Here is a 23,515-nt window from a genome sequence, read left to right as displayed (position 1 = left end):
CAGCCTCCCAGGGCTCAAAACATGGAGAAGAGAGGAGAGTGTGGGACTGGAGGGGTCACACATCATATCACTGCTTGAGGGCATGTCTTCTGTTCCCCAAAGTTCATAGCAGTGCCTCTTTCCCCTTTGAAGCGCTGCCACCCACCATGGCCCATGAGGGGCGGTGGGTGGACTGTTGCTGGGCAAGCACTGCAGGGGATTGGGGTGTGGGCTTTCCTCCTGCAGCCTTCCCTCTCTGGCTCTGGTTCCCAGTTCTTGATTTCCACCTGTCCTGGCATCTTAGATGGCTGCAGGAACTGTCCATGAGCAAATAATGCCAGCCACTGAGTCATTGTTTTTTTTCACACCCAGAAACATGGCACCACCCCCAAACACACCCACAGGCACACCTGCTGCCATCATGGGCCTCTGACATGGTCACTGCAAGCTATGGCTGGTGTCATGTACATCAAGAAATTGTACATCTCAGCACACTGCTACACTGCCCTAGTCCTACATAAAATGGTAAGTGCACAGCAGTACAAACTGTCACACACCAAACATGCTCCATCACATGTATGTACAGAAGACACACTGTCTCGCTTATCCACATGAAATCAGAGTGTAGGAGCAGGAGAGTTCAGGGGTTCACAGCAACGGCTCTGGAGCCAGCCACACTTTGACCTCTCTCTGACACCAGCTTCCTTGTCTGTAAAGGTGGAAATAACAATCACTCTTCTCTCAAGGATGAAATGAGAGGTAGTGACCGTGAAGACTTTAGCAGTGCCTGGCCTAGAGGAGAGGCTCCAGAAACAGCAGCTGTTACCAGGAACTCCTGCTCAGGCTCTCCCATATTTCACACCCATGCATGTTGCAGACCAGCAGCGGTGTGCACACACGCCTGAGCAAGGCCGGCCAGACACCCTCAGGCACATGTGTCCTCCCCCAGACACGCCTGCCAGGAGCATGTGCACATTAACAGATTCTCTCTGCCCAGAAGCTCTTTCCCCAGACACCGCCTGACTTGCCATCCAGTCTGCCTTTAAGTCTTTGTTTGATTAAATGTCACCCTTTCGATGAGGTCCAACCTGACCTTTAAAAATCAGTACTCCAGCACTTCCAAACCCTTGCCCTACTACATACTTGTAAGCATCATTGACCTTCTCAGACTATATAATTTAGTTTATTTTCTGTAATCTTCATGGGAGTAGGGAATCTTGATCTTTTGTTTGCTGATGTATTCTGCTCCTACCTGGGTCACTGGCACATGGTGGTCTGAATGCAGTGTCTACACACATACTGTGGGTGTCTAGCTTTCTTACTAAAACAACCATATCCAGGTGAACCCTACTGCCCACCCCAACAGCCAAACCTGTGTTCTTACCCGGTGAACACCACCCTCATGCCCCCATTGGGAGCTGGGAGAAACTTATTCTCTCCCAGGCCCGGAGCTGGGTGGGCACAAATAGGGTGGGATGGCAGGCTGCTTTCAGTTACCAAGCCAAGAAACTCCACGCAATGTCCTAGCCCTTTCGAGCACTGCAGGGACTCATTGAGCAGGTGAGGTGGCTGGACTCACCCAAGGGCCTCCTCTGTGGCCTTGTTTTTTTTTTTTTTTTTTTTAACCCTGGCTGAAACCATCAAAGCCACCACTTCAGAAACCACTAATGAGGCTGAATATGTTAAGGGCTTTGCAATCCCTGGATCAAAGGGGCTGGGTAAACAGTGGGCAGCGTCCAGGCCAGTGACTGGCTGATGCCCTGAGGGAATAGCTCCCTGAGAGCCTGACAGGGCCCTGGCTGGATTAGAAAAGGAGAGACCCTGTCCCTCTAGGAGACCTGTTTAGGGCAGGCCAGAGTGTGCCTATCAGTGCTTGGCAGTTAGAGAGGAAGCCAGAGAACTGATGTAACCCCTTTCTCAGGTAGGGAGGTCAAACCTGAGCTCTCATTCTGGAAGATGCTAGAAGACCCCCAGTCTGAAGGGGTCTCCAATTCAAACTCACTCAGCTTGTCTGCCAGCCTCCTGAGAAGGAGTAGGGTTGGGTGGGCAGAGCTGGAGTCAAGCAGCCCTAGCCCTGGAGTGTGAGGCCAAATCCAGGGTCATCAGGACTCCAGGTAGGAAATACTGACAAATTTACTCTTTAACAAGAGACTTGCTGAGGCAATTAGCAGGTATAAGTCACATGTTCTAGATGAGAGCTCCTGGCATAGTCCTCCAGCCGGGGCTGGGGTTGAGGGAAGGAGATGCAATCCCTCAGCCACAGCCCAGGATTCAGACACCAACCCACCTAAATGTCCCTGCCCACAACACAAGCCAGACACAGGCTGGGAGAGGCAGCCAGAGCCCCCCCCCCGCCCCCCCTGCCAGGGAAGGTCCTTCTCCCAGGAGAAATCAGGGTGCTAGGTTTAGTGTAGACGATCTTTATTGGCAGGTGTTAACAGTGCAAAATGGTGACAAATCCAGAGGGATGGGAAAGGAAGTGGGGCATGGTTCCCTTCCTCCAAGTGCAGACCCTGTAACCAGGCCAGTGGGGTGGGAGCACTTGACTGTGGCCATTCTGGGCCCAGCACCCTTTGAAGAACAAGCTTCTAGGCAGAGGGATCCTCACAACACAGAGGAAGAGAGCAACAGCCCAGAAGGGGCATAGGCGGTGTCCCACCCCTGGCAGCTTGGCTCTTGCTCACCACAAGCCTCGACAGCTTGGGGTAGGGGTGTTTGCAAACTGGGCTAAACTTATCCCTCTGCAAACCCAGGTAGCTGCCTCCTGCCTCAGTTTCCCTCCTCCAAGTGATTAATCAGATTGGATCGCCAGGCCCTCTTAGGGGCCTGGCTCAATCCAAAGTGAGTAGTTTGTATAACATACCATATTTTAGCTATTGTGTGGGCTGTAGGTCTTCAGAGGCTGCTGGGATCACTATGGGCTGGCTTTACCCAAAAAGACCCTTTCTAGGCCACAGAAATCAACCTAAGATGATGAGCATTGAGGCTATCACCCCAAACAGGTTTTGTCTCCTGAAGGTAATTGACCCCCAAGACAAAGAGCCCCCACACCCCACAGTTATGCTGCTCCAAAGTGGGGTCCAATAACCCAAAGGCCAATCAAGAACCTCAGCTTGGCCTTAAGCCCATGGGGGCCTCGCTTGGGGATGAGTGGGGTCCAGTGTGTTCAGTCAAAGGCCCAACCTTGCAGCAGTGCTGGGCCACTCAGCACAGGCTGCCTGTTTCTGGTGGCATCCTCTGCACACTCCTGGAGGCCCCACTCCATCAGCGTGGGCCCAGTACTTTCTGGCCAGGGTCTGAGTCAGTTACAAGGCAGCCAGGTGGGGTAGGAGTGGGCCCGAGCCAGCAGGGGCTGCACAGGAGTCACGTAGTAACTCACGGTGGTGGGCACAACCCCATCGGGGCCCGAGGGGTGCCAGGCCAGGGCGGCCGCCGTGGCCGGGCCCTGCTCAGCCAGCGCCTGGAGCGCCAGGGTGGCGATGAGGTCCAGCGTCTGGCGACGCTCATGGCTCATGAGGCACACGGTGCTCTCATTGACCACGCGGTGTAGCGTCACCAGGCAGGCGTAGCGGCGGGCTGAGTCGGCCCCGCTGAAGTGGGCCTCCAGGTAGCGCTCCAGTGTGCGCTGCTGCTCCACCAGGTCCGGGAAGTCGATGAAGAAGCGGGAGCACATGTAACGTTGCAGGGCACGCACGTCGGTGCTGGGCCTTGGCCTGAAGCCCCGCACCAGGAGGTGGCAGTACTTGAGGAGGCCACCGCCACGAATCTCCTCAGGGCTGCGCGTGGCGATGACACGGTGCCGCAGGTGGTCCAGGGCCTCAGCAAAGTCCCCATACAAGCTCTCGCCTGTCACCGTTGGGTGGAAGGCCTCAGACATGGGGGTGGATGAGCACTGGCCAAACAGCAGCAGGGAGTCCAGGATGATCTGGAAGGAGTCTACACTGAACTCAAACTGGCGCCTGACCGAGTCCACGAACTTGAGCTCCACGTTCTTGCCACTCTTGTTGGACAGCGAGATGAGGCTCCAGCGGTCCGTGTCGGTACACACTTTCACCAGCTTCTGCACGTATGCCTCCTTGAGTGTCAGTGGAGTGATCTTGGCTCGGTTCACACCGGCCGGCAGGAAGTCCAGCAGGCAGGCCAGCACTACCTCCTTGACCAGCTGGAAAGACGCCTCCCCATGCAGGTCCACACGGAACACCAGGTCCAGGTCCTTGTAGCCCAGGCCACTCTCCGGGTGCAGCACATGGCTGGCAGCAGAGCCGTGTAACCGCACCCCATGCACGCATAGTCCCTGCTCCTCCAGGCTGCTGCGGACCACCTGCCGGAGAGACAGCAGGAGAGAGAGGGGTCAGGATCCTGGGCCCCCCGGGCTACTACGGGATTCCGTGTAATAAGCACACCAACATTAACCGCGTTGACCGCTTATCAGCTGTCATGCCTTTAGAAAGTCTTTTGACCCTCTACAGCTTCGATTTCCTAACCTGGAGAATGGCTCATTTGGAGGAAAGACTCCGAAAGAACAGCACTAATGATAGCAAATACATATGTAGAATTTACTAAATGCCGGGTCCTGTCTAAGCACTTTATACGTTAGGATATAAACTCGTATAATTCTCACAATTAGTACCTACCTCAAAGGGTAGGTACTATTATTCCCATTTTACACATGGAGAAATAGAAGCACAGAGGGGCCAAGTAACTTGCCCAAGGTCACATAGCCGGTGAATTAAACTCAGTTCAGGTCTTAACCACTAGGCTACTCTACCTCTCTAAAGCTGCAAGTAAAACATTTCATTTTGTGCCAGGCATGATGCTAACTGCTCAAATGTGTTGGGAATGTAATTGAGATTCACATGCCTTACTACATTAACCCTCATAAAAATCCTGTATTTGAGAATTATTATCTCAATTTACAGATGGGGGACCAGAGGCACAGAGAGGTTAAGAAACACTTCCAAGGTCAGAGAGTAGCCAGGCTGAGCCTGGAGCTCAGGTCAGTTGGATTCTCCAGCCCTTGCATGCTCTTTTGACTATGATATATTCATCTTAACTCATCTTTCCAAGGACTCTGTGAAGCAAACACAGCACTTGTTTTAGAGCCGAGGAACCTGAGGTTTGCAGTGGTGAGACCTCTAAGGTTCGAGTGGGGAGGATATTCGGAAGTGGCGAGGCTGGGGGTGAAAACCCAGACCTTTTCTGCTCTTGGGACGATCATCTCAGGAGGCGCTCAGCGCCCAGCCCAAGTGGGAAGAGATGCAGCAGACCTTGTCTGCTGACACAGGAACGTGACCGGCAAACCTACCAGGCATCTGGAGTCTGTTTCTTTGGCCAGAGGCATCTCTCTGGGCCTAGGACCATGTGGGGAGAAGGAGCTGGGCCTGGACATTCAGTTTTCTCAGTAACCCAGGGTGCTTCACACACAGTCCTGAAAGTGACCAAGCAGCATTCCTGCCCTGAGTGATTCTGCAACCCCGCCTTGCTGCCAAGTCAGCGCGCACCACTGGGCTGGGCTGCCCTCCTCGCTTCTCAGGAATTACTGCGAAGAATGCACTTAAGTGCTGAGGAGGCAAGCCGCAGTGGGGCAATCTGAGGCGGGCGGCTCCCTCCAGGAAGGCTTCCGGGAGGAGGATCCCGACTAGGGGAAGGTATTGTGATGGCTACGGGGGTCAGCAACTGGCCATCAGGAACATGCTGAGGAGGAGCTGTGGGGATGGGGGGTGGGAAAGGAATACCAGTTAGCCACCTATTGAATACCTGGACCTAATTACCACAATCTATGGGGGATAGAGCTTTTTTTTTTTTTTTTTAATACCTCGTTTTAAAGATTTTCTTTTTAAGTAATGCCTACACCCCACATGGGGCTCGAACTCACAACCCTGAGATCAAGAGTTACATGCTCCACTGACTGAGCCAGCCCGGCACCCCTATTGGGGACAGCCCTTTATGATCTCCGAGTTATAGATGGGGAAACCAAGGCTCACAGGAGCATAGTCATCTGCCCAAGATCATGTAGAGGTGCCTTCAAATCCAGGTGGGGCGGACTCTCATTCCATCACATCGCCATCCCAGGGTTTAGAAGGAGTAGAGACCAGAAACTATTCTAATCCTCTCTCACTTTCAAAATTTCAAAGAGGTGACCCTCCAGTCACTGCAGCCCAGAGGCAAGGCAGTTAGGAAAGGGAGATGCCTTGGCCAGAGAGGCTGGAGAAGCTGGAGGTCAGGGGCCAGTTGCCACAGTCCGGCCTGCGGGACTTGTAACCCACACTCGGGCAGCTGGCAGCTGCGCCCATGCAGGCCAAAGAGAGCAGACCAGCCCCCTCCCCGTGTCCCAGTAGAGCTGACTGAGCCTTACTCAATGCCAGCTCCTGCTCCCAGGCTGATGCTCACCCCAGGGCATGGCATCTGGCCTGGTGAGTAGGTAGCAGTATCCTCGTTAAATCGCCTACGTCAGGCCATGGGGCCGGCTGTGTCAGCCAACCTGCAGCTGGTGTCTCCCTCCCAGGTGTGACTACAGCCAGCTTGGCAGGCGGACCCCAGATACCGCCACCACTCCCAAAGACTGCAGGGCAGCTTGGAGCCTCCTGAATCAGACTTTCTAGCCATGGAGAGGGCCATGGCTGCACCCTCCTTTCCCCTGTGCCAAGGGCATCCCCAGAAACTCTGTTCCTGGGTCATTGCCAAGACCTGCAGGGGGCTATAGGTGCTGTCCACCAGCAGGCTTACAAAACTCAAATCTGGAGCTGCCTGATGCAGGCCCTCTGGCTGCAGCTAGAGAGATCTGAATGTCTAATTCAATTCCCTGGGCCCATAGAGGGCAAAGGACTTATCCAAGGTCACACAGCCAAGAAGTGTGGCTGAGCTCAATTAGAACCAGGCATCCCAGAGCTGTAGGCAGGGGGGGGGGGGGAAGGGTTCCGACACGATGACTCCTACAGGAGAATGAATCCCTCTAGCTCAGGTATATGCAAGAATAGCATCTCTAGCTGCTCAGATTGCTGCTGTAGGCTAGGTCTTGTGGGGAGACAGAGGGAGAAAGTTTCTAATTCTTGAACCATGGACAACCAGCCTCCCCCACTACACATACCTAACATCCCTCCCTTTATCACCAGCACCCCCACCTCCACACATAGCCAGCATGATGACCCTCATCCCCATATACACCAAGCACCACTGTCCATGCCCCATGCACACCCAGGACCACCTCTGCCCCACCGCGCGCGCACACACACACACACACACACACACAGTTTGTGAAGCTGCCAGCTGTAGATTCCCACCTGCAGATGGACTTTCTTCCCTGTGGGTGCAAGTGTATAGACCAGGTGAAGGTACCTGTTCTGTTTGGATCTTGGAACCTGAAAGGGTGTGCCAGAGTAGTCCAACTCATTAGTGTTGACCAGATGGGGACACTGGGCCCAGCAAAGGGAACGGAGAATAGTCCAGGCCCTGAAGCCAGATGTCCAACCTCCCAGGCCAGCTCTGAAGCCTCCCCTTCCTCTCCCCACCACAGCCAGCAGCTCCCTGCTCTGGGACATCTTTGACCGTAATCCAGGAGAACACTGTTCTCAAGGGAGGACCTTGAGGGCAGAGAGGTGGGGTCCCAGGCACATCTGTAGCTCTGGTGTCCTGAATAGGGCTTGACACAGAGTGGACACCAGTAAAGGCAGTTTGGCAGGGACTTCCCCTCCAGAGCACCCTTTGTCCCTGCAGAGGGGAGTTTCCACACTGGACTCCTCCTTCCCCTGTGTCTGGGACAGCAGTCCTGGAGATACAGCAGCTGGGGCCCCAAGGTTGACCTGAGTGTCCTGGGGAGAAAAGCTTCAACTGGTTTCCTAATTACCCCATGACAGCAGGGCAGCTACTGAGGAATGCCTCAGTGAGCACCACTGGGGCTGCAGGTGAGTCAGCCCTGGGGAATCTGCCCCCACCCCCTCCCATTCCCTGGGAGGGAGGGCGAGGTAATCCCCTAGCAGGCACCCTTCCTCCTCAATGGAGGCTGAGATGGTAGGAGGCAGGGGAATGGCCTGCTTCACTTGCTTCTGTGGACAACTCCCGAGAAAGAAAGTCCATCTACTGGCAGGAATACACAGGAATTGTGGCTGGATTTTCTGGTTTCTATCAGAAGACTTTCCTAAGACTTAGAAGTTGAGCCTTAGAAGGAACTAGGGATGGTGTAGGAAACACTGAACCTGCCAGCAGGTGGCTCCCAGGAAGACCCATGATTCTTTAGGTTTGATTTTCGCCTCTTTAGGTAATCTTAGGCAGCTTTCTGCCCCTTTTGGAACCTCAGCTTCCCCAGCCAGAAAATGGATACAATTACCATATTATGGCATTTCAGAGTATGACAGCACCTAGGTTATACAGATGAAAGAGCAATTTTAGGGGTGCTAAAAGTTAGGTAAATGGGAAAAGGAGTCCAAAAAAGGGGAGAGGGCTATCAGAATTCTCTTTTCCTGCTCTTCAGGAGGCACTAGGCCAGCCTTCATTTCCAATTTTGGGGAAGGAGAGAACCACCTAAACTGGACACCTCCAGCAGGCAGGCACCAGATCTGGCTTGGTGCTTAGTTAATCCCCTCCTGCCACAACTCGAGCTGAGAAGGAGTCCTTATTGGAATTTCTTGGCTTTTGGGAAGCCTGGGTGGCTCAGTGGTTGAGCGTCTGCCTTTGGCTCAGGGCATGATCTGGGAGGCCCGGAATCGAGTCCCGCATCGGGCTCCCTGCATGGAACCTGCTTCTCCCTCTGCCTATGTCTCTGCCTCTTTCTCTGTGTCTCTCATGAATAAATAAAATCTTAAAAAAAAAAAAAAAAAAAAAAAAGGAATTTCTTGGCTTTTGCACTTAGCTACGGAGCTCTTGAGCCAAGGGCTGTGGGAGCACAGGACAAAGTCTGCCCCTAGGACCTTGAGAGAGGGAATGGGTGTGTGTGTGGGTGGGTGAAGCCCAACTATGAAGATTTGGAGATGGAAAAAAAAAAAAAAACACCCAACAACTATTTTAACCCAAGCATGCACACCTACCCATCCAGGGCTCCCTGGTATCTTATTTCTTAGCAGGCAGGGCTGTTCTCTCGCCGCCGCCGCCACCCCCACCCCCACCCCCAGCACAGCCAAGTCCCTCCCCACTCTCCTCCCATTTCCTAGCTAGGGCCAGGGTGAATGGTTCCAGAGGAATCGGGCTCTCCAGAGGCGGGGGAAGGGAAAGCTAAGTGGGGAGGGCTCATGGTCTGCTATCCATGCTCGGGGAGATCGTTACAATCCCTGTCCCTCTCTAAGCCTCATTTTCCCTAGCAGTCCAGAGAACAGGACAGACTCTGGGTGCCTCCCGGCACGACAACCTCAGGTCGGAGATAGGATACCCCGCGCCCAGGGCCCTCTCACCTGCACAATCTGCCGGGGCTGCACGCTCAGAGTGGGGAAGTTGCCGCGCCCGTGAATGGGAATGGGTTCGCTCAGGAGCGCGTCCAGTCGCTTCACCTGTGGCCAGCCCAGCCCACTCAGGTGCCGTCCGAGGGAGGCCGAGGAGGCCTCCGGGTCGGGGCCGCCGCCTGCCGGGGCGGCCGTGGCCACCGCCGAGGCCGCAGCCGTCCCCACCTGCGCGGCTGCCTGGTCCCGGCTCTCAGCTCCACTCTCCGACGGCATCATTAGCCCAGCCCCGGGGCCCCGACGGCAGAAACCGGGGGGTGGGGTGACCAAGGGGAGACGGGCGGGGAGAGCGCCTGGGCCAAGGCGAGGGGCGCGGCTGCAGGGACCGGGTGGCAGCGACGGCGAGGCAAACTCGGGGCACACCTCCGACGGCGACGACCAACCGACCCTAGAGCCGGTAGCCAGGGGCCCAGCGGACTCTTATAGGCCGCGGGCGACATGCCCATTGGTCCAGACAGCTGTCACACAGCGGGAGCGCCCCGCCTCCCGGCGGCCCTGCCATTGGTCAGCGGAGCTTTGCACGTGAGTCACTAGTCGCCAGGGAGATTCCGATTGGCTGGATGGCACGCCCCTGCCCCGCCCTCCTGCTCCGGCTGAATTCCCTCCTTTGGTCCTTAAAGAACTTCGGTTCTGCGTGATTGGCCCGGGCTGCGGCCGACCGAGACTTAAAGGGACGGCGCCCTCCAGGGGCAGGAGGGAGGGAGGTGACCTGGGGAGTTCGTAGCGGAGTTGGACCACGAAGAAGTTCCAGGGTTCTTTCTGGCGCTGGAAGGAATTTAGAAATCGCCTGGCCTGGTCCTGGTCACCTGTTCTTTCCAGAAGCCCAGAGAGACCGTGCTGCTCGTTCAGCTCCACACGGCGCTCCTCCCGCTTTCAGTGTGGCGGAAAGGTAACAAACTGTGTCTACCGAGGTCGAGGCTACTTAACGCGCTCCTGATTGGCCCTTGCCCACCACAGCCTGACCTGCGTCTACGTTCCTACTGAGGGGAGGGCAGACCTGTTCAGAGAGGGGGCGTGACTCCCTCAGGTTACACGGCAGACGAGTCGGGGCCCTGGTGCTGAACCTGGGCTCTAGAATCTGCGGCGCATGCTCTTTCCGTTACATTTGTGCAGACGCAGGGCCTTTAAAGGGCTGGAGGATAGAGGGCAGCTGGAAGTAGGGAGCTGGTTTTCCTGACCCATTGTCCTGGGCTCCTCGGCAACCCCTTCGGGTGGGGGTTTCCTGAGCAGCTGGTGGAAGTCTTTCCTGCCAGCTTTTTCTCAGCCTTATCAGGTCCTGTGTGCCCCCAGGCAAGTCACTCACCGCTCTGAGCCAGTTTCCTTTTCTGTCCCAGAGAAGATGTTCAATAAATATTTAAAAATTTTTGATTTGATTATTCATAGTTGGCGAAAACATTTTCCAATGTTCTATTGAAATGATATGTTTACATGTTTTTCTTTCCCACTTTACAGAGTCTAGAGGGATGCGGCTCAGGGTTACTTTTGAATTCACTTTTTCTTCTGATTTTAAATATGTGTACCTGGGGCAGAATTTCAGAAATTGAGTCTGCTTGATTTATCACTACAATATTTTAGATTATTATTTTTTCACCCATCTTTATTTTTTATTATTTTTAAAGATTTTACTTATTTATTCACAAGAGACACACACAGAGAGAGAGAGAGAGGCAGAGACACAGGCAGAGGGAGAAGCAGGCTCCATGCAAGGATCCCGACGTGGGACTCGATCCCGGGACTTCAGGATCACGCCCTGGGCCAAAGGCAGGCGCTAAACCGCTGAGCCACCCAGGGATCCCCTCTTTTAGATTAAGTATCATTCTTCTTACAGATAAAAATATATATATATATCATTCTTCTAACACTGTCCCGTTCTGTAAGGCAGGCGGAGTGAGGAGTGAGATTCCCAATGTACAGAAGAGGAAACCGGGACCTACACACGGTAAACTACATTCCAGGGTCACCAGCTTGTCTCCGACAGATCTGGACGTAGAACCCTGACCCTCAGACTAGAGCGATCACGTCCTCTTTCTGAAGGCCAGCCCCAGCAAGATCCTGCCTATGGCCCCTCCCTCCATTCCGTCTGGGATTGGGGCTTCCTTTGGCCCCCCCCGGGAAGGGGACCTGCTGCTTGCTCCCCAGCTCTGCTGTGTGACTATGGGCAAGTCTCAGGTGCTGTTCTCACTGATGTTGCTTGCTATTTTGTTTTACGTTCTTTTGAAAGAGAAAACGTACATGAGAAACCTCTTTGGCTGAGCCAAGAGTCTCCAAACCCTTGCCCTACCACCCCCATGCCCCAGCAGGGGAAGTAAAAGAAAGGAAACTAACATTTACCGAGGACCTACTAGATACCAAGTCACTTTACATACACGACCTCTAATTTCTAAAAATACGCCTCAAGATGTGGGATCATTATCCTCAATTTACAGATGAAGAAACCAATGCTTAGGTCAAGTGACGTGGTCATACAACCACTAATTGGCAGGGTGGGACTTGAATCCAAGTCTCCTGACTCCAGAGCCCTATTTTCCAATTGCTCCTCGTGGAAGAGTTGGCACAGATCACAGTATTGTGCTTGGCACAGCCTTGGTACCACCCTCAAGATGTATCCATCCATTCATTCATCAACCAACACATATATACTAAGCACCCCGTAGGTGCTGGGCTAGGCCCTGAGATGTGATAGGCAAGGCCCCTGCCCTAGAACTGACATTCTGGTATAGAAAGACAATACTTAAGTAAAGAAATAAATAAGACATTTTAGAGAGTGCTAAGAAGAAAATAAAACAGGGTATGGGAGAGAGAGAGAACTGAAGAGACTGATGTCCTTTGTTAGTGTGATCACAGATCCTGCCCAAGGAGGTTACATTTCTACTGCAACTGCTGAATCCGCTTCTACCTATCTCCCTGTGCTTGTCGCCAGATAGCCAGGGCAGCAGAGAAGGTGCCAGCCACACATTCCTACGACCCTGAAGCCCTGAGCTGGGGGGAATGGGGAGGGGTTTTTTGACAATCCTTTTGTTCACTCTCTTCCCACTTTATATATGAGTAAACTGGGGTCCAGGAAGCCAGAGGGAATTTGCCCAGGGAGACTGACTAGGGCTGGAACTACACGGGGGTAGGCGCCCCTGGGGGCGGGGCCTGGTGCTGTGCCCACTCCGCAGGCTTGAATCAAGTTCTCTAAGAAAGGAAACTTAGAGATCTCTTTTCCTGTCACCTTCCTGCTGCCTGGGCTAGGAAGAGCAATTAGCAAATTCATGCGCTGTGAATCACCCTTCTGTTGACACTTCTATTCCAAAGCTAATCGGTCCAATCTTTGCTGGATCACAGTACCTGAACATCACTGCCCTGAGAGTGTGGGTGATCTGGGAATGTAGGAAGAGGAGAGGGAAGGTGAGAGAGCAGGGGTATACTCCGGAGGGTTTTCACCTTCACCAAGACCAACTTATAATTGTCCTAGTGAGAGCACCTGGGTGGCTCAGTCGGTTAAGCGTCTGCCTTTGGCTCAGGTTATGATCCCAGGGTCCTGGGATCGAGCCAAACGTTGGGCTCTCTGCTCCACAAGGAGCCTGCTTCTCCCTCTCCCTCTGCCACTCCCCTTGTTTGTGCTCTGTCTCTGTCAAAAAATTGTCCTAGTGAATGGAGGGAATCAATGACTGGGGTACCTTCCGAAGAGTTCATCTGGCTTTCAAATGTTATATATGAGCCTTTTCCCTCCCATACATACTTCCCATCCCAATCCTGACTCTGATTTTAGGAGGAAACGTACTCTCTGTGATAACTGAGTTGTAGTGACATAGGTAAGTCACTTTCCGTTTCTGGGCCTCAGTTTCCTATTCTGTAAAATGGCAGCAAAGTAGGAGTCAGGTTTTTCCACTCACCTGTGATTTGAAGTGATGGGAAGGAGAAGGGGTCCTGTGGGGAGTGCTGGCCTCCACACTGGTCCCTCCTCTGCTCTGGGACCGCAGACAAGAGCATTCTGGGATCTGCCCACATGACTGAGCACTCTGTGCCTGGAACCACACGAGGCAACTTCCATAGTTTCCTATTCAATTTTCAGAACACAATCTTTTTTACTTTTTAAGATTTTATTTATTTAGAGAGAGAGCGAGTGTGGGCAGGGGGAGGGTCAAAGGAGAGAGAGAATCTCCAGCAGACTCCCATGCTGAGCACAGAGCTGACCTGGGGCTTGATCTCACAACCCTGAGATCATGATTTGAGCTGATATCAAGAGTTAGATGCTTAACCGGCTGAGCCACACAGGCACTCCCAGAACACACAAATTTTGACAGAGGAGTGCTCTCTCACTTTATGTGAGAGGAAATTAAGGCTCAGAGAAACCAGTTATTTTGTGCAGGGCCCCACAGCTGGAAGGACGGGCTTCACACCCAGGTCTGGCTGAGCCCAAGGCCCATGCCCTACCCAGAGCCCTGCTCTGAGGATGGCTTGGTTTGTTCCGTTGCACAGAGATGGTCCTTCCCTCTGGGACAGAATCACCTGTCATCTACGGTTCTTGTCCTCCACCGTGCCTCAGCCTCTCACGGCCGAGGTACTTTTCTCAACCTTGCCAGTGCCCCGTAAACTTTCAATAGCAAGTGTCCCATCCTCCTACCAGCACCTCCTGTCTTTCTTGCTCACTACCTCTAGAACCCTGGCTGCACTGGGTCCTGACTCCCTAGACCCTTCAATCTATTGATCCTCCCACCTTTCCCCCCACTGTTTCTTGCCTCCTTAACCAGCTTTGATCCCATGGACCATCATTATAATTACTTCCTTGCACACACCCTCACCCCCCTTGCTCCTCTCACGTTAAACTGCACTCATCTGGCAAAACCACACCCTGGTTAATCCAGCTATGGGTTCGTGCCCTACAGTTGACTGAAGCTGGAGAAAGACACACGGCCCTGCTGACAGGCCTCACTCATCTGGTGACGGCCTCCATCCTCTCTAGGGGGCCCTTAGCACCAGCTGGCAGGCCTACCGTGTGACCTGGTGTTTTCGTTCCCCTGCGGTCCTAGAAACAATTCCATACCTCTCCTTCTCCCTAGAGACAATTTCTTTCTTTCTTTCTTTCTTTCTTTCTTTCTTTCTTTCTTTCTTTCTTTTATTTATGATAGTCACACAGAGAGAGAGAGAGAGAGAGAGAGAGAGAGGCAGAGAGAGGCAGAGACACAGGCAGAGGGAGAAGCAGGCTCCATGCACCAGGAGCCCGACGTGGGATTCGATCCCAGGTCTCCAGGATCGCGCCCTGGGCCAAAGGCAGGCGCCAAACTGCTGCGCCACCCAGGGATCCCCCTAGAGACAATTTCATGCCTCTCCTCCTCACCTCCATCGTGGACAGCTCCTCCCTCACCCCCTCTCAGTGGAGGACTTTGCTTCCTACATTTTCCTGAGAAAATAGAAGCAATCAAAGGAGAATTTCCAGAGACTCTCAATGCCTACCCAATCACTGGGTCTGTGCCTCATTTTTAGCTTCCCTCCTGCTGCCTCAGGGGGAACCCTGCTTGCTCCTCCCTGCAGCTACGCCTCTGCTTCTACACCAGACCACCTGCCTCTCACCTGCTCAAGGACTTCACTCTGGCGACTTCCCCTTCTCTACTGGATCATTCCTATTAAAACATAATTCTTTGCATCTAAAAAACATAAAACAAAAACCAAAGCCCAAGAAACAAAAATCTCCCTATTTCTCTATATAGCAAACTTTGAAAATGTCTGTGTTTGCTGTCTTCAGTTACTCTGTTCTGTCTTGAACACACTTGAGTTAGGCTTTGTCCCCACCATGGCACCGAAACCGCTTGGCCAAGGTCACCTGTGACCCTCACATTGCTAAGTCCAATCATCAATGTCTTTTAGTAATAGCTTCATTGAGATACAATTTGCAGAGCAAACACTTCACCCATGTAAAGTATACAACTTAGTGGATTTTTGTGCACTCACAGTTGTTCAACCAGTACCACTCAATTTTAGAACATTTTAATTACTCCTAAAAGAAACCCTGTACCCTTTACCGTCTGTACTTGTATGTTTATCCATCTTTTCAAACTTCACACATCCAGAGATAAATTCTTGAGCTGAACTGCTCCTCTTGCAGCACATGGCGATTTCCAGTTCTTGGGCTGAAAATCTGAAACACCCCCCCCCTTTTTTTTAAATAATTTTTTTTTTTTATTTATTCATGAGAGACACAGAGAGAGAGAGAGAGGCAGAGATACAGGCAGAGGGAGAAGCAGGCTCCATGCAGGGAGCCCGATGTGGGATTGGTTCCCGGGTCTCCATGATCAGGCCCTGGGCTGAAGGCGGCGCTAAACTGCTGAGCCACCTGGGCTGCCCTGAAACCCTTTTTTTTAATTCCTTTTTTCTCTCACATCCCACATCAAGTGTGTCAGCAAGTCCAGTTGGCTTCACCTTCAGAATACAGACAGAATTCCAGCCCATCTCATCCTGGCCGCAACTTTCTGTGTCCTCATGGCCATCGCCCTTCTGCTGGGTTAGCCTCCCTATGCCCCTCTACTATTGCATTGGTCTCCCACAGTCTGTTTTCAACCCCGCAGCCTGAGTGATCCTTTTATTTTTTAAAAAAAATTTCCCCAAAGGTCTAACTCATTTATTTATTTTAGAGAGAGAGAGCATGTGAGTGCAGGGGGACAGAGGGAGAGGGAGAAGCAGACTCCAGAATGGAGTGCCATGTGGGGTCAGACCCCATGACCCTGAGATCACGACTTGAGCTGAAATTGTGAGTCAGATGCTTAACTGACTGAGCTTCCCACGAGCCCCAGAACATGCCATTTTAATGCCTCCATCTCACTTGGAAGAAAGCCAAAGTCCCTCCAATCACAAGGCTCTATAGGACACCCTCAACTTCGTCTCCTCCTCTCCCCTCATTCCTCTGTTGTGGGCACACCGGGCTCCTGAATGTTCCTGTCCCACCTCAGGGCCTTTCTGATTGCTCTAGCACCTGTGTAGACTCACTCTGGAGAGCCACCTGGCTTCTCCCCTGTTCTTCCAGGTTCCTTTTCTCACTCACTAACCAATGAGCATGGCCACCTCCCACCCCAGCTGTCCTCTTCTCTGCTTTAGGGTTTCCACCGCCCCCAACACCATCTGCACATCATGCTGCATTTTTACTTATTTTATTTGTTTGTTTGTTTGTTTGTTTATTACTCTTTTCCCTGTTGGAACAGAAGCTCCAGGAGGGCAGAGAGTTTGCTTGTTTTAGTTTTCTGTTTACTTCAGCTCCTGGAACTGTGTTGCGAGTTATTCAGCGCTCAATAAATCTTCATGGAATGAGTGAAGGGGTGCTTGAGGAAAGGAGGAAGGAGCACTCTTCTAGAAGCAGATCTTGCAGGGCGTGGTGCATCATGGCCACAGCCAGAGCTGTGGGTCCTCCCCAAGGTCACTGAAAGTTGGTTCCCGTTTTCCAGCCGAGGAAGCCTACTCTAGTGGGAGCCAAAAACTTGAATTATAACTTGGGCATAAAAGACCCAGCATGAAAACAAAACAAAACAAAACAAAACAAAACCGGTGTGTGAGTGGTGGCTGGCATGTAGTCAGCACTCAATGAATTATTGCTCCTCCCAGAAACAGTGCTAATTTGCTAAATGGGAGCAAAGTTCGGACAGGTGTTTTTTTGGGGGGGAGGGGGTCAAGGAGGAAGGAAGAAGGGTGAGACCATAGATGAGGACGAGGCTCTAGAGGAGAACCAGGAAGACTGAGGGCTGGATCCTGAAGGACAGGAAGAGGCACCAGAAGGCAGAGGTGTGAGCACGGCACCCTGGGACTTCTCTTCCCTCAGGTTCCAGGCTGCTCACAGAGTCCCTCCCTGTCCCCAAGTTCATTGGAGTCTGAGTAGTGACAATGACTGATGATTAATTATGCCCATTTCATGGGTAAGGAAACAGACTCAGGAAAAGAGTGATATGAGTCTGTTTCATCTCCTCTGCTAGAGGAGGAGCTTCTCAGGTTCAAGGGCTCCTTGTTCCCATTTCTGTCTTGTCAGGACTGATGTTGCTGACAAACAGGAATGAGTTCTCATCAGTGGGTTCCCAGCCCCAGCAGACCCCATGCTCCTTTTTATAACAACTATTCTGCAGTACCTCTTTCCTGTAACGGAATACAATTCATAGGTGATATATCCTACTTATACATTCTAATATGGAAAAAAAAACCCAAGATAATGCCCTCTCTGAAACATAAAAAGAAATAAAAGGAAGGCAATCTCAGTCTTTTTTCCCCCAAGATTTAATTTTTTTAAAAGACTTTATTTATTTGAGAGAGACAGAAAAAAGGAGCAGGGTGGGTGGCAGAGGGAGAAGCAGGCTCCCCACGGAGCAGGGAACCCAACCTGGGGTCCATCCCAGGACTCCAGAGTCATAACTTGAGCTGAAGGCAGACCCTTAACCGACTGAGCCACCCAGGCACCCCTCACGATTTAATTTTTAAAATTGAGATATAATCAACATGTAACATATAAACATCAGGTGTACAACATAACGATTCGATATTTGTGTATATTGCAAAATGATCGCCACAGCAAGTTTAGTTAACCTCACCAAACAGAGTCACACTTTTTTTCTCTTGTGAGAATTTTTAAGATCTACGCTCAGCAACTCTTAAAGATACAATATTCTTAATTCCAGACACCATGCTGCACATTACCTCCCTTATGTGACCTATTTATTTTATAACTAGAAGTTTGCAGGTCTCTTTTCTTTAACCTGTACATCTGCAGCCAGACTCCTGTTAGAACAGGACTTCTCAAATTGGAATGTGCCTGGGAGTCACCTGGCGATCTTATTAGAATGCAGATTCTGAATCAGCAGGTCTGGGGAAGGCCCTGAGAGTCTGCGTCGCTAACCAGCTCCCAGGTGGCCTCCGGGCCACTGCTCCCGGGGAGGAGAGGGACCCAGAAGGATCCCACGCAGCTGCCCTCCCTGCGGGCCTCCGCCCCAGCCGCCCCCTCCCGGGCCGAGCGGGGGGGGGGGGGGGGCAGCCGCGTCCGGGCCGCCCCGCCCCTGCCCAGCCTCATTCCCGGCAGCCCCGTGGCCCGGCGCCCGCTGCCGAGACAGCAGTTCCCACGGGAGGAGCCCGCCCGGGGGAATGGGCCGCGGGGAGGGAGGGGGCCCCGGGAATTGGCGTTCGAGGGGGCGGAGCTTCCGTGTCCCCCTGTCCTGCCAGTCCCGCCCCCTTCCCTGCCGCAGCTGGGATCCCCAAATCCCAGGGCGCTGATCCCTTGCTTCTCCTCTTCTCCTACTCCCTTCGCCCTCAGTCTGGGGAGGCCCCTGCCCTGGGGAGCCCAGACGCATCTAGCTGTTTCCTACCTGGAGGAAACTCCACGTAGGGGCTGGCAGGCAGGCAGGCTCTGTTCCTCTTAAAGCCCAGTTTTCTGTCAAAGGAACGGGGTGGGAGGAAACTCACTTTCAGCTTTCTGGGTGCCAGTCACGGAGGGCTTTCTGGAGGAGGCAAGAGACCAGCAGAGTGCGAAGGCTCTGGAGGGATGCTCTGGACAGGCCGTCTCTCAGACTCCCTTGCCTGGCCAGGGCCTGCTGATTTGGAGCACCTGCAGGACCATTGCTGCCGTCAAGATTCCAGGGGACACTGCTTTTTTGGGGGTGCCAGGATTAGAGGAAAGAGTCTTGTAGGAAGGAGAGGCCTGGGTTTGAGCCCCACTTTGCCACTAGCATGCTGTGGGCCTCCTGGGCAGCCTCTCTTCTATCTGGGCCGCTATAAAGCAATGGGATCTGAGGATCCCCAAGGCTGGTCCGGCTCTAAAGCCTACGATCCATGGGGGCCAGTGAGGAAGATTTGTCCAATCCTGAGGTGGGGAGGCCAGGTAGAAGGCTTCTGCTGGGCTCAAGCTGGTTCTGGGCAGGGGTGAGGTAGTAGGTCCTGGAGAGACTTTGAGGATGTCTCCCACCTGAGAGCTAGGCCAGATTGATCCACTCTCTGGGCTCTGCTGGAAGGCAAAACATTAACCTGTACGAACAGCAATAATAAATGCTCCTCTCTCCTGGGAGCACCGTACTCTACAATTTACAAAGCACTTTTCTTGCCACCCTCTCATTTGATCCTCACAAACTTGGTATTATTGTCATTTGACAGATGAGAAAACTGAGGCCCAGAGAAGCCAAGTCACTAGCATGAGGTACCAGAGTTAAAAGGATATGCCAGGACTTGGACCCAGTATCCCGTACACGTTTTAGGAAAGGTTTCCTGGGTCTCCTGGGTCTCCTGGGTCTGAATTATCAAGAAATTACAACCCTTCAAATGTTTGAACATGGGGCCCTAAATTTCTGTCAAGTTGACTAACTTTGCGTATTAGAGCTAGCGGGCGAAATCTCTCGCTGTACAGATGGGAAAACAGATCTGGGGAGGGAAAGAATCTTGCTGGAGTCCATAAGCCAGATAGGATCCTGGCCTCCACCCCCTAGGCTCTCGGATGAAGTTCCTGGGACTTTCACAGCTGGCAACAGAGAACCCTTTGTTCTGGGGACAGTGGGGAGGGACAGTTTAGGGCAAGAATCCTCTAAATCAGAGGGAGCCTGGCAGGTGGGGAAGGGTTAGGCCTTAGAAAATGTGTTTTGCCTTCAGGCCTTATTTCCTAAGACAAAGATGTGTCACTAAAGCAAGGAGGAGCTGGTGGTGAGTTTTAATTTTGTTTTGTTTTTCACAGGTTGCTTCCCCAAGCAGAGGACTGCAGAGGTGAATGGTGCTGGGCCACCCCCTCATCAGGTCTACTCCTCTTTGGGCTCAGGGCCCATGATTCTAGGCCTGTGTGCAGATGGAGGTGAGAGTTGTTTTCTGCGGCCCATTAGAGCCCAACCTAGAACCAGGGTGGGGCTCTGTCAGGCCCTGGGTGGGGATCTTTGTCACCGGGCTCAGGCCCAGTTTGTGACCAGCGTCGGGGCTCATCCTGAGATCAAGGAACAGGGAGAAGCAGCCTTTCAGGGACAGACCCAGCCTAGGATCCCAACTCTAGGACAGTGAGTCAAGTAGCCTAGCTGGGAGCCCATAGGCCTTTAGGCTCCTGGGCCCGAGCAGAGGCTCTGGTGAAGGTGCTGTCCCAGAGCTAATGCCCAGGGTCTCTGGTCCCCTCTCAGATGTATCTTGGGGGCAGGTGACCTCCCATCTCCACCCAAATCCCCCCACCAAACAGGCTCCCTCTAGACTCTATGGACATGGTTGGCTGCCTCCTCCCACTGATTCTGCTCCAGGATCTGGAGTTTACATGGCAAGTGGTGGGGTCAGTGTCTCTCACTAACCTTCAGGCTCTGTCCAGAGGTATGCTGGTGAACTGGCTGTTAAAAGTCCTCCTCTGTGCTTGATTTCAGCACCCATGTGATGATACTACATGCAGAATTGGGAAGAATTGGCTCTCACAAGCCAGTAGGAGCCAGTTCTAGTTTACCTCTGGCTCTGTCCCAGGCCTGTGCCTTTCACAGGTCCCAGGAGCTGACTTACAGGGTCCTGTTAACTCACAGGGTCAGGGGTCCCTATCCTGTCCTTGTGAAGGTGACAGCGGTTGTTGTTGACATCGAGCTTGTGATGATTGAGGCTTCAGTTGCTACCAGTGGCCTCTTCTCAGTGACAGGGGAAGGGCCAACCGAGGAAGTGCCTCCATCATCTCCCTGGGGAAGCCGCTAAGAGGTGCCTGGGGAGCTCGAGGGCTGACTAGACCCTGGCTTCCTTAAGGGCTGGATATTGACTCTACCCGGGACCCTGGAAACCTGACGTGGCCTAATGGACACATGTCTTGCCACTGTCCTCCTCCTCCTGCACAGTGATGACCTAGCATCTATGTCACTGAGGAAACAGGAGCCCAGCATAAGGGGGAAGCCCTCACCTTACCACTACTAAATCTATATACCTACCTGGACTGTGCCCATCTGCTCTTTCTTCCTGATTCATGCTTGAGGACAAATCTCCTTTTTCTTATAAAAAAGAAAGAGAGAGAGAGAGAGAGAGAGAGAGAGAAAGGAAAGAAAGAGAAAGAAAAGAAAGAAAGAAAGAAAGAAAGAAAGAAAGAAAGAAAGAAAGAAAGAAAGAAAGAAAGAAAGAGCCCTGGAGCACCTGGGTGGCTCAGTCAGTTAAGTGTCCAATCCTTGGTTTCGGCTCAGGTCATGATCTCACGGGCTGTGATATCGACCGGGGCTCTGCACTCTGTGGGGAGTCTGCTTGAAGATTTTCTCCCTCTGCCCACCCCCAAAATAAATAAATAAACATTAAAAAACAAAACCAGCTCTCAGTGGCTTCCCACTGACTGGAATAAATGCCAGCTCTTTATCCAGCTAACCTTTACCTCATTTCCTCCTCCTATCTGGCTTCTTTTTTTTTAAAGATTTATTTATTTATTTATTTATTTATTTATTTATTTATTTATTTATTTATGATACACACACACACACACACACACAGAGGCAGAGGGAGAAGCAGGCCCCATGCCAGGAGCCCGATGCAGGACTCCATCCTGGGACTCCAGGATCGTGCCCTGGGCCAAAGGCAGTGGCCAAACCGCTGAGCCACCCAGGGATCCCCCTATCTGGCTTCTTATACACTTCAGGTACACTGGTCCCGATTCTGTTCTGGAAGCTTGTTCCTGCCTCAGGGTGTTGGAGCTCACAACTGCCCCAGATCTCTGCACATCTGGTGCTCATCTGTCCAGCTGCAGCTTGAGGAGGCCTCCCCTCACGTCTCCCTCTGAAATGCTCCCTGGTTCTTCTCTGTTTCATCCTTCTTGTGTTTCAGGCCCCACAGTGGCCTCGTCTACTTAAGTATTACTACTTTGACTGTCTTCCCCCCCTTGATTGTAAGCCTCTTGGAGTAGGGACTTCATTCCCTGCTGTATCGGTACCTGGTTGGTGCCTAATAAATGGACGTGGAATCAATGAATAGATGACCATGTTTCTTTCCTTTCTGTTCTCCTTGGGTCATTGGTAACATCTTGTTTGGATGTCTACGCCTGGTTTCTGCTCTAAACCGGACTGTAAAAGGAAGGGGCAAAGTGTCCCATCTGCACTTGGCCAGAGTATAAAAGATGGACCAGTGTCCCACAGAAGCACCTGCGGTGGTGGCAGTAGAAGTTGGTGGGTGATCTCAAGGGGCTTTGGGTCTGGCCAGGGTCGAAAGGTCCAGTCACCTTCCTTTTTGGTTCGGTTTTAATAAAGAAGGCAGTGTCTCCTCTCAGCTTCTTTATCCCATCATAACCACCAGGCTTCCTCACCGAGTGGACGTTCATTGTTTTTTGGCTGCCCTGCCTCCGCACCCCATTGCCATTAGGGGGAAGGCCCCACTGTGTGAGACCCCCTCACCCACTACTGAAGCTGAAGGGGCCTGCAGACCCCTCCCTGCACCCCAGGCAGGTAGGATAGGGGCACATAACCTGGGCTCAGCCAAGTGGATGCTCCAGCCCAGGACTTTGAATGTCAGCCGATGCAAAGCCAGGAGGGCTGAGAATTTGCTCAGAAGGCAGCCTTTGGTTGCAGTGGTCAATGTGGTGTCTGATGGTGACCGTCATATCCGAGTGTCTTGCAGTGGGGCCCGGTCTGTCCAATACTATCACTTCCTTGCTCCCTGCCCTTCATCTGACCCAGCTCTCGGGCTTTGTGTCCGTTCTGGAATGCTGGAGACCCAGCAGCAGAATATTGCTGCAGAAAACCCTCGTGTTACTGTGATATCGCCGGCCGGCAGGAACAGCCTAGAAGTGGCAGGAAATAAAAACCACATACAAACAACCCCCCCCCCCCCCCCGCCGCCCGCCGCCACCTCCACCCTCAAACACCAGCAATGACAGCTAACTCTTCCATAGCACTTGTCATGTGCCGCGCACTGTTCTATTATTGTTCCTCTTTTACAAATGAGAAAACACAGGATCATGCCTCTCTTAACGTTCCGAATCCACGCTAGGATCCGCCACCACCATTAGGCACCACCTTAAACGCCGTCAAGTCAATTACCAGCCCCCTTGCCCTCTCCACCAACATCAAGATCTGACATAGCCATCGGCTTTTCCATCACTTGACAACGTCACCATTAGTGTCACTGTCACCACTGCGGCGATTACCCTCATTACCTCCCTCCCCAGCGGCAGGGCGGTGTCGTTGGGTGACCAGTGAGGTCAC

The 23,515-nt window shown here is 52.5% G+C and overlaps 1 protein-coding gene and 1 long non-coding RNA gene across 3 annotated transcripts; one reads left to right on the top strand and one right to left on the bottom strand.

The window, feature by feature from the left end:
- Positions 1-2,383: 2,383 nt before the first annotated feature.
- Positions 2,384-9,817, bottom strand: TENT5B (terminal nucleotidyltransferase 5B). Its single transcript, XM_026014516.2, has 2 exons — positions 9,360-9,817; positions 2,384-4,300 (listed from the first exon to the last, which is right to left on the bottom strand). Exons 1-2 carry the CDS (start codon positions 9,621-9,623, stop codon positions 3,281-3,283), a joined length of 1,284 nt encoding a protein of 427 aa, XP_025870301.1. The 5' UTR covers positions 9,624-9,817; the 3' UTR covers positions 2,384-3,280.
- A 232-nt stretch (positions 9,818-10,049) lies between these two features.
- Positions 10,050-22,096, top strand: LOC112931772 (uncharacterized). Of its 2 annotated transcripts, none has more exons than XR_003237358.2 (4): positions 10,050-10,293; positions 11,287-11,343; positions 20,071-20,184; positions 21,958-22,096. It is a non-coding gene; the product is annotated as an uncharacterized lncRNA (long non-coding RNA). The 2 variants fall into 2 exon arrangements; XR_003237357.2 differs by having other exon boundaries at positions 10,125-10,293; positions 11,283-11,343.
- Positions 22,097-23,515: the final 1,419 nt, after the last annotated feature.

This window comes from Vulpes vulpes, chromosome 2, assembly GCF_048418805.1.
Source record: "Vulpes vulpes isolate BD-2025 chromosome 2, VulVul3, whole genome shotgun sequence".
In the NCBI taxonomy this organism is placed as follows: Eukaryota; Metazoa; Chordata; class Mammalia; order Carnivora; family Canidae; genus Vulpes; species Vulpes vulpes.
The sequence above is the reverse complement of the archived record's forward strand: the minus strand, read 5'-3'. Positions and strand labels throughout refer to the sequence as shown.

Bases quoted from the DNA above. Each gene is read 5' to 3' on its own strand.
- TENT5B (XM_026014516.2), bottom strand. From the start codon at position 9,623: ATGATGCCGTCGGAGAGTGGAGCTGAGAGCCGGGACCAGGCAGCCGCG. The intron at 4,301-9,359 runs GTGAGAGGGCCC...TCTCTCCGGCAG, and splicing joins AGCCCCGGCAGATTGTGCAG to GTGGTCCGCAGCAGCCTGGA.